This window comes from Petromyzon marinus, chromosome 34 (genome assembly GCF_048934315.1).
Source record: "Petromyzon marinus isolate PM22_M1 ecotype Great Lakes invasive population chromosome 34, UKy_Petmar_22M1.pri1.0, whole genome shotgun sequence".
NCBI lineage: Eukaryota > Metazoa > Chordata > Hyperoartia > Petromyzontiformes > Petromyzontidae > Petromyzon > Petromyzon marinus.
Window position 1 is genome coordinate 1,048,569 of NC_133700.1, and position 16,192 is coordinate 1,064,760.

General features: G+C 52.5%; 1 protein-coding gene across 1 annotated transcript in view; it reads left to right on the forward strand.

The window, feature by feature from the left end:
• Positions 1-1,843: 1,843 nt before the first annotated feature.
• Positions 1,844-16,192, forward strand: part of LOC116948535 (sonic hedgehog protein-like) — a 128,671-nt gene continuing 114,322 nt past the window's right edge. The window contains exon 1 of the mRNA XM_076071586.1: positions 1,844-2,190. Coding sequence (XP_075927701.1) covers positions 1,867-2,190 — 324 coding nt within the window. The 5' untranslated portion in view covers positions 1,844-1,866. The remainder of the gene's footprint in view (positions 2,191-16,192) is intronic.

The window sequence follows — 16,192 nt, forward strand, 5'->3', positions numbered from 1 at the left end:
TCTCGTACACACTCTCACACACACTCTCATTCTCTCACTCTCACTCTCTCTCTCACTCTCACACACACTCTCACACACACTCTCTCTATCTATCACTCTCACACACACTCTCTCTCTATCTCACTCTCACACACACTCTCACACACACTCTCTCACTCTCGTACACACTCTCACACACACACTCTCTATCACTCTCACACACACACACTCTCACACACACTCTCACACACACTCTATCTCTCACTCTCGTACACACTCTCACACGCACACTCTCTATCTATCACTCTCACTCTCACACACACTCTATCTCTCACTCTCGTACACACTCTCTCTCTCACTCTCGTACACACTCACACACACTCTCTCTCACACACACTCTCACACACTCTCACACACACACACTCTCTATCTCTCACTCTCACTCTCACAGTCTCTATCTCTCACTCTCACACACTCTCACACACTCTCTCTCCCTCTCCAAGGCTCCCTCCTCTCATACACCCTCTCACGCACTCTCTATCCCTCTCACTCTCTCACGCACGCTCTCACACACTCTCTATCTTACACTCTCTCTCTCTCACACACTCTCTCCCTCTCTCACACTCTCTCTCTCACTCTCTCACACACTCTCTATCTCACTCCCGTACACACTCTCACTCTCACACACTCTCTCTCTCACTCTCTCACGCACTCTCTATCTCACTCTCTATCTCACACTCTCTCTCACACTCTCTCTCACACTCTCTCACTCTCTCACACTCTTTCACTCTCTCACACACTCTCTATCTCACACTCTCTCTATCTTACACTCTCTCTCACTCCACTCTCTCTCCCTCTCTCACACTCTCTCTCTCTCTCACTCTCTCACACACTCTCTATCTCACTCTCGTACACACTCTCACTCTCACACACTCTCTCTCTCACGCACTCTCACTCTCTCTCACTCTCTCTCACTCTCGTACACACACACTCTCTCTCTCTCTCACACTCTCACTATCTCACACACTCTTTCGTACACACACTCTCTATCTCACGCACTCTCTATCTCACGCACTCTCTATCTCACGCACTCTCTATCTCACGCACTCTCTCTATCTCACGCACTCTCTCCCTCTCTCACACTCTCTATCTCACGCACTCTCTCTCACACTGTCTCTGTCACGCGTGGCGAGTCTCGGCTACGCTCGAAGCGGCTGCAGGGTCGCGCGGTGTGTAGGGGGCTGTGGGGGTCCGGACTGTGTTGGGGTGGAAGGGGGGGGGGTGAGAGGCGGGTTCTCTCAAGGCAAGGGGCTCGGGACCATCTCTGTCGGGGGGTCTCTCTCCATCAAGATCCCTCACTGCCGACTCGACTCGGCTCTCCTTGCGATTGTGACTCTGAGACTCGCGCCATCTGTATCAGGAGCAGGACTCTCATCGTGCCACGCCGAGACTCTCCCGAGGACCCCACCAGCAGGTCCTCTTTGGCCTGTCCACTGGGGGACCCCCGTCTCCGCCGGTTGTACCCTCCGAGCGTCTCACTCAGAGACTCTCCCCGCGGCACTCTCCCATGAAGTCGTCTTCCCGCAGGGAGTCTCACGCATCGTCCCTCTGCACCCCCATCATCATCATCGTCGTCATCATCGCGGGAGTGCAGTCGTCAGTCGAGTCGCTTTAAGGAGGCGACGCTTCGAGGAGACGGGGGGGGGGTGGTGGTGGTGGTGGTCCCATTCGCCAGAGGGACTCTCGGCTCGCCTGCAGAAGCCTCCATCTCTCCCGACCATCTCTTATCTAGAGCCCCTCCACCCATCCCCCCGTTGCCCCCCCCCCACCCCCCGCGCGCCTCCCCCTATCCCCCCCGTGGACCTCCCCCCCCCTATCCCCGCAGCGATGCGTCCGTCCCGCTCGGCGCGCCTGCTGTGGCTCTCGCTGGCGGTGGCCTCCGTCTGCGCGTCGCTCCTCCCGCGCGGCGGCGCCGCGTGCGGCCCGGGGCGCTCGTTCGGCCGCCGTCGGCAGGCGCGGCGCCTCTCCCCGGTGGCGCTGCGCCAGTTCGTGCCGCACGCGGCCGAGAGGACGCTGGGCGCCAGCGGGCGCGCCCAGGGGCGCGTAGCACGCGGCTCGGAGCGGTTTCGCGCCGAGCTGAGCCCCAACTACAACCCCGACGTCGAGTTCAAGGACGAGGAGCGCACGGGAGCCGACCGCCTCATGACGCAGGTGAGGAGGAGGAGGAGGTGGAGGAGGGTTGGCTGGGACCGGCGCGCGCACCGCTCGACGGTGATGCTCACTCCACTGCTCACCACGATACTCACCACGATACTCACCACGATACTCACCACGATACTCACCCTGCCCTGGCTACTCACCACGATACTCACCCCACTTCTCACCACGATACTCACGCTGGCAAACTCACCCCACTACTCACCCAGCCCTGGCTACTCACCACAATACTCACCACGATACTCACCCTGGCTACTCCCCTCCCTACTCACCCTGGCTACTCACTCCGCTACTCACCCCACTACTCACCAACATCGTCAACCCGCTACTCACCACGATACTCACGCTGGTAACTCACTCTGGCAATTCACCCTGGCTACTCACCTCGCTACTCACCAGCCACAACACGCCGTTACACATCCCGCTAATCTCTCCCAGTCCCTCATCCAGACTCTCACCCAGAACCTCACCCAAACACCGACCCAGACTCTCACCCAGATTCTCCCCCCCCCCAGTCCCTCATCCAGACTCTCACCCAGAACCTCACCAAGACGCTCTCAGCAAGACGCTCACTCAGACTCTCACCCAGATTCTCACCCAGACATTCCGGCAGGTGCTTAACAATATTCTCACAAGGACCCTCACTCAGACACTCTACCAAACTTTCACCCAGACATTCACCCAGACCCTAACGCCGACTCTCACCACGACCCACACCCATACTCTCATCCAGACCCTCTCACCCAGACTCTGACCCTTACTGTCTCACCCAGGATCTCACCCAACACAGGACCAGACTCTCACCAAAACCCTCACCCAGACTTTCGCCCAGACCCTCACCCAGACACTGGTCCAGACTCTCATTCAGACTCGCACCCAGACACTCACCCAGACACTCTCCCAGACACTCACACCCAGACTCTCATCCAGACACTGTCACCCAGACTCTCACCCAGACACTCACCCAGAGACTCACCCAGACACGCTCCCAAACACTCACACCCAGACTCTCATCCAGACACTGTCACCCAGACTCTCACCCAGACACTCACCCAGACATTTACCCAGGCTCGCACCAAGATTCTCGCCCCAAACTTTCACCCAGACCATCACCCAGATAATAATCCAGACTCTCACCCAGAATTTCTCAGCAAGACTCTCACCCAGGTGCTCACCAATACGCTCACCCAGACTCTCAACCAGACATTCATCCAGGCTCTCACCAAGATTCTCACAAGGACCCTCACCCAGACACTCACCCCAACCCTCTCACCCAGACTCTCACCCAGACTCTCACCCAGACGGTCACCCAGACTTTCTCAAAGACTCTCATCCAGACGCTCACCCAGACTCTTTCTCCCAGACTCTCACGCAGACTCTCAGTCAGAATATCTCACCAGAACCCTCACCCAGACTTTCACCAAGACACTCACCCAGACTATCTACCAGACCCTCACCCAGATTCTCCCCCATACTCTCTCAGCAAGAATCTTACCCAGACTCTCACCCTGACTCTCACCCAGACGCTCACCCAAACCCTCACCCAGACGGTCACCCAGATTCTCTAACCAATACCCTCACCCATATGCTCACCTAGATGCTCACCCAGATTCTGACCCAAACTTGCACCCAGCGTCTCACACAGACCCTCTCATCCATACTCTATCGCCCAGACTCTCACCCAGATTATCTCACCAAAACTCTCACCCAGACACTCACCCAGACTATCTCACCCTTACTCTCACCCGGACCCTCACCCGGACTCTCACCAAGACTCTCACCCAGAATTTAAGCAAGACACTCATTCGGACACTCTCAGAGACTCTCACACAGACCCTCTCACCCATACTCTATCGCCCAGACTCTCACCCAGAATCTCACCCAGAATCTCTCACCCAGACTCTCACCCAGAATTTAACCAAGACACTCATTCAGACACTCTCGAGACTCTCACCCAGACCCTCACCCAGACTCTCTCAGCAAGAACCTTACCCATACTCTCATCCAGATGCTCACCTAGATGCTCACCTAGATGCTCACCTAGAATCTCACCCAGACTTTCACCCAGACCTTCACTCAGACACTCACCCAGACAATCACCCATTTTCTCACACAGATCCTCATGCAGAAAAAGAAACTCAGACTTGCACCCAGACTCTAACCTAGACACTCACCCAGATGTCCACCCAGACTCTCACCCAGACACTCACCCAGGCACTCACCCATAATCTCATCCAGAGGCTCACCCAACAACTCTCACCCAGACCCTCTCCCAGACTCTCTCCCAGACTCTCACCCAGACTCTCACCCAAAATTCCTCACCCAAAATCTCTCACCCAGACTCTCACCAAGACTCACACACACACATTCCCCCAGACAATCACCCAGAATCTCACCCAGACTCTCACCGAGACTCTCTCGTCCGGACGCTCACCTAGACCCTCACCCAGACAATCACCCAGACACTCACCCAGACTCTCACTCAGATTCTCACCCAGACTCTCACCAAGGCTCTCACCCAGACATTCACCCAGACTCTCTCCAAGACTCTCAACAAGAATCTCACCCAAACTTTCACCCAGACTATTACCCAGACTCTCACCCAGAGTGTCACCCAGACACTCACCCAGACACTCACCCCGACACTCACCCAGACTCCCTGACCCAGACTCGCACCCATAATCTCACCCAGACTTTCAGTCAATTCTTGTCAACTTTATTGATCACATACCCATGCCTACGTGAGGTACATGGCAGTGAGATTATTTGTTCCCGTCTTACTCTCTCTCAGCTTGTGTAAATTGGCAACAACAATGTTATCAGCAGCAACAATATTTTAAAACATGAAAAAAAACTATTAAAAGTATTCAAGACTAAGTAAAATCGCTGTGCTTAGAAAAAAACAAATTACTTTTTGGTTAATGTCTAGTGCCGTCAGTGGAGGGGGGTGGTTGAGGTGAATGAGGATAGGAGGGAGCAAAATTAGGGTTGGTGGGGTTTGGACAGGTATTGCATCCGGATGGCCTGAAGATAGAGGCTGTCCCTGAGGCGGTTGGTGGTAGCCACAATGCTGATGTAGCTGGGCTTCCTCTTGGATTGTTTTGAGATGAATAGGCCATGGCCCGGGTGGCTGGAATCGGTGATGCTCTTTTGGGCCATCGCGATGCACCTCTTGGTGTGTAGGCCTCTCAGGGTGGGCAGCACGCCGCCCGTGATCCGCTGGGCGGACGGCATCACCCTCTGAAGCCTCTGCCAGTACCGTTCGGTGCAGTTACCGTACCAGGTGGTGAAGTAGCCAGTCAAGATACTCTCAATGATGCACCTGTAAAAGTTCCTGAGAACAAGTGCGGTTATGCCGAATTTCTTCAGCCTTCTGTGGTTATAAAGGCGCTGCTGGGACTTTTTCACCAGTGTATTCAAGTGCCGGGACCATTTCAGGTCCTCTGAGATGTGAACTCCGGGGAACCTGAAGCTGTTGACCCGCGCCACTGAGGCCCCAATGATGGTTAGTGGCATGTGCTTACCCCTCTTGCTGAAGTCCAGAATCAGCTCCTTAGTTTTGCCGAGATTTAGCTCAAGGTCGTTCTCCTTGACACCACCTCGAGAGTGTCCTCACCTCATCCACACAAGCCAAGGTGTCGTTTTTGGTGATCAGGCCCACCACTGTCGTTTCGTCGGCGAACTTGATGATAGCGTTGGAGCTGTACCTGCTTGCACAGTCGATAGTGTAGATGGAGTACAGGAGGGGGCAAAGCACACATCCTTTGGAGGCACCTAAGTTGATGGTCAGGTAAGATGAGATGTCATTGCTCACCTTGACCACCTGCGGTCTTCCCGTTAGAAAGTCCAGCACCCAACTTCAGAGGGTGGCGTTCACATCCAACGCCTCCAGTTTGAAAGTTAGGATGGAGGCCACTATGGTATTGAATTCTGAGCTGTAATCGATAAACAGCATTCTCACAAAGTTACCCTCTTTCACCTCCATGTGGGACAGTGCCTTATGCAATGTAATAGGAATAACGTCGCCCATGGACCTGTTAGTGCAATATGCAAACAGCAGGGGATCCAGTGTATCTGGTAGGATGTAGCAGATGTATTTCTTGAGTGCCCTCTCGAAGCACTTCATGATGATGGGGTAAGCGCCACGCATCTTTAGTTATTGAGGCACGCAATTCTGGCCTTTTATGGGGACCCGAATAATAGCAGACGTCTTGAGGCATGTTTGAACGACAGCCTGGGCGAGGGAAAGCTTGAAGTGTCTGTTAGCACAGGGTCCAGCTGGGGGTGCGCGTGCCCTGAGGACACGCCCTGGTATCCCGTCTGGGCCGGCTGCCTTGTGTGTGTCAACCTGCCAGATGATCTTTGTCACCTCGCCTCTGTTGAGCCTAAGGACGCCTGCAGGAGAGCTGTGGTCGGTGCGGTGGGGGGTAGATGGAGATTGGGAGACGAAGGGGGAGGCGGGGGGGGGACTGTGGAGCTGGAGGTGCAGGGATGGCTTTGTGTGCCTCGAACCGTCCGTAGAAGGTGTTGCACTGGTCGGGGAGAGAAGCGTTGTTGATTTCCTCGCAGCTTATTGTGATTTGTGACTTGTGATGGACTGTTATCCGTGCCACAGGCTCCTAGAGTTGGAGTCACGGTAGAGGGCCTCCAACTTGTATTGTCTCTTGCCCGCCTTGGTCCCCCTGATTTCAGTGGGGTCTCTGGATTTGCTTTCTTTGTGCCGGTCCTTCAGTACTGCTTTGACTGCCGCTTTTTTAACCCAGGGGTTGTCATTTGGGTAAGAGCGTACAGTCTTGGTTGGCACAGCAATGTCCATGCAGAACGTGATATGACCCAGCACTGTCGAAGCGAATTCCTCCACTGTTGTTGGCCACATCTCTAGACATATCCCAGTCTGTATCCTCCAGGCCAACCGTGAGTCTGTCCTTCACTTCTTCTGACCAGCATTGGACTACTCTTGTAGTGGGAGCCTGTCTCTTTAAGAGAGGGCTGTATTTTGACAGCAGCAAGATCAACTTGTGGTCGGACATCCCGAGCAGTGGGCAGGGGAACGCCTTGTAGGCGTCTTTCAGCATTGAAAAACAGTGATCCAAGATGGCGTCTTCTCTGGAGTTGCATTTCACATGTTGGTAAAACTTTGGGATTACACTCGTACGGTTTGCCCTGTTAAAGTCCCCAATCAAAATCATAGCAGCGTCCGGATGTTTGGTTTCTAGTGCAGAGATTGCTTTGTGTAATATGCCCGTAGCCGGTGTGGTGTTGTCACTCGGAGGGATGTACACAGCGACAAAAACAATCACGTGAAATTATCTCGGGAGGTATTGAGGGCGGAATGATAGGGTCACAAACTCTACATCTGGTGAACACAACGGTGCTTTGATGGAGACATTGCTCACGTTACACCGTTATGAGTTGATCACCACACACGATCCACTACCTTTTATTTTCCCACTGCCCATTGTCCGATCGTGGTGAAAAGGAGAGGAGCCTGTTACCCCGATGGCTGCCTCCGCAATGTTTCCATAAAGCCAGCTTTCCGTGAAACGTAGATCATTGCAGTCTCGTGTCTCCCGTTGGAGTTCGATCCTGGCCCGCATATCATCCACCCTGTTAAACAGGGACTGTGCATTGCACAAGAATATGCTCGGCATTTTCTATTCCTCATCTGAACGCCGGGCTCTTCTTCCGCGTGTTGTCTTATGTTGCTGTCTCGTAAATAAAGGGTCGTCTCCGGGCAGGCTGCCTTGGGAAAGCAAGCTCTTCTCTCAGATGTCCAATAATATTTGTCTCATCGCAAGCTTGGTACACATTTTGGTGACAAAGTTAATTAAAACAAACAACAACAATAAATTACATTAAACGCTACAATCAAACAGCAGTGAGAGAGCAAGTCGGGAGGCATGCTGCTGCTTTGAGCGCTACCCACCAAAACCACCAAACCCCGACTCTCAAGAGGACCCTCACCGAGACCATCTGACTCAGACACTCACAGCAAGACTCTCACCCAGACTCTCATCCAGAGTCTCACCCAACAACTCTCACGAGGACTCCTATTCAGACTCTCTCACCCAGACTCTGACCCAACAACACTCACTCAGACCCTCACCCAGACACTCTCATCCAGACGTTCACGTAGACTCTCACCGAGACACTCACCCAGGCTCTGACCCGGACTTTCACCAAGACTTCCACGAGGACCCTCACGTAGGCTCTCATCCAAATACTCACCAGACTCTCACCCAGACACTCATAGAGACTCTCACCCAGCCACTCTCACCGAGACACTCACCCAGACACTGACGCAGAAACTCACCTGGACTCTCACCAAAACCCTCACCTAGACTTTCAACCAGACTCTCACCCAGACACTCACCCAGACTTTCTCACCCAGACTCTCTCACCCAGCCCCTCTCACCCAGACTTTCACCCAGAAACGGATACAGACTTTCACGAACTCTCACCAAAACTCTCACCTAGACTCTCACCCAGACTTTCACTCAGACCCTTTGACCCAGACTTTCACCCAACAACACTCACCCAGACTCTCACCGAGACTCTCTCATCCGGACTCTCACCTAGACCTTCACCCAGACAATCACCAATACACTTACCCAGACTCTCACCCAGACGCTTACCATGAGTCTCACGAGGACCCTCACCCAGACAATCACCTACACACTCACCAGCCCCTCATCCACACATTCACCCAGAGTCTTACCAAGACTCTCACGTGGACTTTCATTCACACTCTCTCACCCATACTCTCACCCAGACTCTCACCCAAACACTCACCCAGACATCGACGCACACTCTCACCCAGAATCTCACTCAGACTCTCTCACCCAGACTCCATCTCACAACTTTCACCCAAACTCTCACCGAGACTCTCTAATTCAGACTTTCATGGAGACCCTCACCCAGACTCTCACCCAGACTCTCACCCAGACTCTCATCCAGACTATCACTCAGACGCTCACACAGACACTCACCCAGAAACTCTCCCAGACTCTCACTCAGACTCTCACCCAAACCACTCTCCCAGACCCTCACCAAGACTCCCACACAGACACTCACCCAGACAATCACGCAGACTTTCACTCAGACTCTCACCTAGACTATTACCCTGATTATCACCCAGACTCTCACCCATAAACTTACCCAGATTCTCACCCAGACTCTCACCCATACTCTCACCCAGACTCTCATCCAGATTCCCTCACCAAGATCCTAACCCAGACTCTCACCCAGAAACTGAACCAGTCTTTCAACCAGACTCTCACCCAGACTTTCACCCAGACCCTCACTCAGACTCTGGCCCAGACAATCACCCATATTCTCACTCAGACCCTCATGCAGAAACTGACCCAGACGCCTTTCCCCTCAGTCTCTCACCTAGACACTCACCAAGATTCTCATCCAGACTTTCACCTAGAATCTCTCAAAAGACTCTCACCAATATGCTCACCCAGACGATCACTCAGACACTAACCCAGAAATTCTCCCGGACTCTCACCCAGAAACTCACCCAAACCTCTCAGCAAGAAGCTCACCCTGAATCTCACCCCAGATGCTCACCTAGACGCTCACCCAGAATCTCACCGAGACTTTGACCCAGATCCTCACCTAGACACACAGCCAGATTCTCATCCAGATGTTCACCCAGATGGCCAACCAGACTCTCACCCAGACGGCCACCTATACACTAATCCAGCCTCTCATGCACTCAGCAAGACCCTCACCTAGATTCTCTCTCAGACTCTGACCCAGACTCTCAACCAAACCCCTCACCCAGACCCTCACCAAGACTCCTACTCAGACACTTAACCAAATGCTCACACAGACTTTTACTTAGACTATTACCCAGACTATTACCCAGACCCTCACCCATACACTCACCCAGACTCTCTCCCTGACTCTCACCCAGACTCTCATCCAGACTTTCATCCAGATTCTTTCTCCCAAACTCACCCAGATTCTCACCCAGACTCTCACCCAGACTTTCACCCAGACAATTACCCAGACTCTCTCCCTGACTCTCACCCAGACTCTCATCCAGACTTTCACCCAGATTCTTTCTCCCAAACTCACCCAGATTCTCACCCAGACTCTCACCCAGACTTTCACCCAGACAATCACCCAGACGCTCTACCAGACTCTCACCCAGGCTCCCACCCAGACTCTCTCAGAAATAATCTCAACCAGACGCTCATGCAGAAACTGACCCTGACCCTCTCCAAGACTCTCACCTAGCCGCTCTCTCCCAGATTCGCTCCCAGACTCTTTCTCCCAGACTTTCACCCAGAATCTATCACCCAGACTCTCACCAATAGTCTCACCGAGACGCTCACCCAGACTATCACCATGACGCTAACCCAGACTCTCACCCATAATCACTCACCCAGACCTTCACCAAGACTCCCACACAGACACTCACTCAGATGCTCACACAGATGCTCATCCAGACTCTCACCCAGATACTCAACCAGACTCTCTCCGAGACTCTCACCCAGACTCTGATCCAGACTTTCACTCAGACTGTCACCAAGACTATTACCCAGACTCTTACCCTGACTCTGACCCATAAACTCACCCAGAATCTCGCCCAGACTCTCACCCAGACTCTCACCTATACTCTCACCCAGATTCGTTCACCCAGACTCTCTCCAAGACTCTCACCCAGATGCGCACCCAGACTCTTTATCCCAGACTAACACCCAGACACTCCCCCAGACACTCACCCAGACTCTCACACAGACTCTCTCAGCATGAACCTCACCCAGACTCTCACCCAGATGCTCACCTAGACGCTCACCCAGAATCTCACCCAGACTTTCACCCAGACCCTGACACAGAAGCTGACTCAGACTTGCACCAATACTCAAACCTAGACACTCACTCAGATTCTCTACCAGAATCTCACCCAGACGCTCACCCAGACTCTCACCCAGACTCTCACGCAGAATTTCTCAGCATGACTCTCACCCAGACTCTCACTCAGACGCTCTCACCCAGACTCTAACCTAACAATTTTCACCCAAACTCTCACTGAGACTCTCTAATTCAGACTTTCACGCACTCTCACCCAAACTCTCATCTAGACTCTCACCCAGACTTTCACTCAGACCCTCTTGCCCAGACTTTCACCCAACAACTCTGACCCAGACTCTCACCCAGACTGGACGTTCTAACGGGAAGACTGCAAGCGGTCAAGGTGAGCAATGACATCTAATCTTACCTAACCATCAACATAGGTGCCCCCTAAGGATGTGTGCTTAGCTCCCTCCTGTACTCCATCTACAATATCGACTGTGCAGCCAGGTACAGCTCCAACGCGATCAACAAGTTCGTCGATGACACGACAGTGGTGGGCCTGATCACCAAAAACGACACCTTGGCTTGTGTGGATGAGGTGAGGACACTCTCGAGGCGGTGTCAAGGGAACGACCTTGGGATCAAAGTCGGAAAAAAACTAAGGAGCTGATTCCGGACTTCAGGAAGAGGAGTAACCACATGCCATCAACGGGATCTCAGTGGCGCGGGTCAACAGCTTCAGGTTCCTCGGAGTTCACATCTCAGCGGACCCGACATGGTTCTGGCACGTGGATACACTGGTGAAGAAGTCCCAGCAGCGCCTTTATAACCACAGAAGGCTGAAGAATTTCGGCATAACCGCACCTGTTCTCAGGAACTTTTACAGGTGCATCATTGAGAGTATCTTGACTGGCTACATCACCACCTGGTACGGTGACTGCACCGAACGGGACGTGCAGAGGCTTCAGGGGGTAATGTGGTCCGCCCAGCGGATCACGGGCGGCGTGCTGCCCACCCTGAGAGGCCTACACACCAAGAGGTGCATCGCGATGGCCCAAAAGAGCATCACCGATTCCAGCCACCCGGGCCATGGCCTATTCATCAGAAAACAATCCAAGAGGAAGCCCAGCTACATCAGCATTGTGGCTACCACCAACCGGCTCAGGGACAGCTTGTTTCCCCAGGCCATCCGGATTCTGAGCTAATTAAAGCCCCATGAAATATCTGCCCAAACCCCACCAACCCTGATTTTGCCCCCGTATCCTCATTTACACCCCCCACACACACCTAATGCACTAGACATTAACCAAACAAGAACATTTTGCATTTCAAGCTCACCTGCATGGGGACCGTATTTCTGCTTTGCACATGTCACTTTTATCATCTGCACAGCATTTTACTTTTAAAATATTTTAAATATTGTTGCTGCTGTTTACATTTTTGTTGCCAATTTGCACCAGTTAAGAGAGAGCGATGTGGGAACAAATAATCTCACTGCCATGTAACTCATGTATGCATGGGAATGTGATCAATAAATCTGACTTGACTTGACTGAAAGTCTGGATGAGATTCTGGGTTCGAGTCCTCGTGCGAGTCGGAGTGAGAGTCGGGTTGAGAATCTGGGTGAAAGTCTGGATGAGTGTCTTGGTGAGTGTCTGGGTGAGAGTATGGGTGAGTGTCTGGGTGAGATTCTTGGTGAGAGTCTGAATGAGAGTCTGGGTGAGAGGGTATGGGTGAGAGTCTTCGTGAGAGTCTGGGTTAGTGTCTGTTTCAGTATATGAGTGAGATTCTGGGTGACAGAGTGTGGGTTTATGTCTGGGTGAAAGTTTGGGTGAGAGAGTCTGGGTGAGTTTCTGGGTGAGAGTCTGACTCTCACCCAAACACTCACCGAAACTTTCACCCAGGCACTAACCTAGACTCTCACCCAGACGCTCACCCGAAAACTGAACCACAGTTTCACCCAGATTCTCGCCAAGACCCTCAACCCCACTCTCACCCAGACTTTCACCCAGACTCTCACCCAGATTTTCACCCAGACACTCTACCTCAAACTCTCACCCAGATTATCACCCAGAAACGAACTCATATTTTCACCGAGATCGTCATCCAAACTTTCACCCAGACACTTAGCCACACTCTGGCATCCAGAATCTGTCATCCAGATGCTCACCCAGATATTCATCCAGACTCTCACCAATATTCTCACGAGCACCCTCACCCAGACACTCACCCAGACACTCACCCATACAAGTTTGGGTGAGAGAGTCTGTGTGAGAGTCGGGGCGAGGGTTTGGGTGAGGATCTGGGTGAAAGTTTGGTTTCGTGTCTGGGTGAGCGTCTGGGTGAGAGTTTGAGTTAGTGTCTGGGTGTGTAGGTGAGTGTCTGGGTGAAAGTCTTGGTGAGTATCTTGGTGAGGGTCTGGGTGAGTGTCTGGGTGAGGGTCAGGGTGACAGTCTGGGTGAGTCGGTATGGGTGAGAGAGTCTGGGTGAGAGTCTGCATGAGTGTATGGGTGAGAGTGTGGTTGAGGGTCTTGGTGATAGTCTGTGTGAAATTTTAGGTAAGTTTAGTAGTGTGAATCTGGGTGAGAGTCTGGGTGCGAGTCGGGGCCAGTGTTTGGGTGAGGATCTGTGTGAAAGTGTGGGTCCGTTTTGGGGTGAGTGTCTGGGTGAGAGTTCAGTTAGAGTGTCGGGGTGAGAATCTGGGTGAGAGTCTGGGTGAGTGTTTGGGTGAGTGTCTGGGTAAGAGTCTGCGTGAGGGACCTCGGGAGAATCTTGGTGAGAGTCTGGATGAATGTTTGGGTGTGATTGTGTGTGGGAGTCTGGGTGAGAGTTTGGATGAGTGTCTGGGTGAGATTTTGGGCGAGAGACTCGCAGAGTGTCTGGGTGAACGGGTATGAGTGAGAGAGTTTGAATGAGAGTCTGGGTGAGTTTCTGGGTGAGAGTCTGGGTGAGGGTCCTCGGGAGAATCTTGGTGAGAGTCTGGATAAATATTTGAGTGTGAATGTGGGTGATAGTCTGGGTGAGATACTTGCTGAGTGTCTGGGTGAGGGTCTGCACGAGATCTGGGTGAGACTTTAGGTTAGAGAGTCTGGGTGTATGTCTGGGTGAGAGTTTGGGTGAGTGTCTGGGTGAGATTCTGGGTGCTAGTCTGGATGAGAGTCTGGGTGAGGTGATCGGTGAGGGGATGGGTGAGTATGTGGGTGAGTGTCTGGGTGAGGGTCCTTGGGAGAATCTTGGTGAGAGTCTGGATGAATGTTTGGGTGTGATTGTGTGCGAGAGTCTGGGTGAGGGTTGGAGTTAGAGTGTCTGGGTGAGAATATGGGTGAGAGTCCTCATGATGATCTTGGTGAGTGTCTGGATTAATGTTTTGGTGTGAATGTGGGTGAGAATCTGGTTGAGTGTTGAGTGAGAGTCAGGGTGAGAGTCTGGGTAAGAGTTTAGGTTAGAGAGTCTGGGTGTAATTATGGGTGAAGGTCTGGGTGAGTATCATATTGACAGCATGGGCGAGAGTCTGCTTCAGAGTCTGGGTGAGATTCTGGGTGACAGAGTGTGGGATTGTGTCTGGGTAAAAGTTTGGGTGAGAGAGTCTGGGTGAGAGTCGTGGCGAGGGTATGGACGAGGATCTGGGTGAAAGTGTGGGTTCGTTTCTGGGTGAGATTCTGGGTGAGGGTTTAGGCTCGAGAGTCTGGGTTAGTGTCTGGATGAAAGTTTGGGTTAGTGTCTGGGTGAGCGGCTGGGTGAGGGGATGGGTGACATTATGGGTGAGTGTTTGGGTGAGGGTTTTCGGGAGAATCTTGGTGAGAGTCTGGATGAATGTTTGGGAGTGATTGTGTGTGAGAATCTGGGTGAAAGTCTGGGTAAGTTTCTTGGTGTGAATCTGGGTGAGATTATGGGTGAGATTCTGGGTGAGAGAGTCTGGGTAAGAGTCGCGGCGATAGTTTGGGTGAGTGTCTTTGTGCAAGTGTTGGTCCGTTTTTGGGTGAGAGTCTGGGTCAGAGTTTTGTTAGAGTTTCTGAGTGAGAAGCTGGATGAGAGTTTGGATGAGTGTCTGCGTGAGGGTCTGGGCAAGAGTCTGGGTGAGAGTCTGGGCGAGAGGGTATGGCTGAGAGAGTCTGGGTGAGAGTCTGGGTGAGTTTCTAGGTGGAGTTTGACTCTCACCCAGACACTCACCTAGACTCTCACCCAGATGCTAACCCGGAAACTGACCGACACTTTCACCCAGATTCTCACCAAGACCCTCAACCAGACCCTCACCCCGACCCTCACCCAAACACTCACCCAGATTCTCACCCAGACACTCTATCTCAAACCCTCACCCAGACTCTCACACACAAGCACACCCAAACATTAATCCAACGTCTTACCCAGCATCCCACCCAGCCACTCACCCAAACTTTCACCCAGATACTAACCCAGACTCTCATCCAGACTCTCACCCAGACAGTCACCCAACTCTTATCCAGACATACAGACATACACCCAGATTATCCAATCGAAATTTCACCAGATCTCACTCAGACCCTCACCCAGACACGCACCCAGACTCTTAACCAGACACTCACCAATATTCACACCCAATCAATCACCCAGACACTCACTCAGACTCTCAACCAGACTCTAACCCACATTCACACCCAAATATTATCCCGAGGACCCTCACCCAGACCTTCACATATCAGTGTGGAAGTCAAACCTCATTGCGTATCAGTGCTGCAATGAATCTTTGTCATGTGTCTGTGCATTGGTGTACCTCGGCACATATCGGTGTGGTGGTGAAAACTCGTTACGTATCAATTGGGCGGTGAAACCTCGTTGCGTATCTTTGGGGCGGTGATACATCATCGCATGTCAGTGGGGTCACTGAAACCTACTCGCATATCAGTGGCACAGTGAAACCTCCTCAAGAAAAACTGTCTTATTGAAATCTCATCGCGTTTCAGTGCCGCGGTCAAACCTCGTCGCGTTTCAGTGAGGCGGTGAAAGCTCCTCGCATGTCACTGCAAGGTTGAAACCTCGTCGCTTTTCAGTGAGGTGGTGAATGCTCCTCGAATGTCAGTGTGGTGTTGAAATCTCGTCGCGTTTCAGAGCGGCGGTGAAATCTCATAGCATATCAGTGGTTCGATGAAACATCATCGCTAATCAGTGGGGCATTGAAACCTCGTCGCGTTTCAATGAGGCGGTGAAA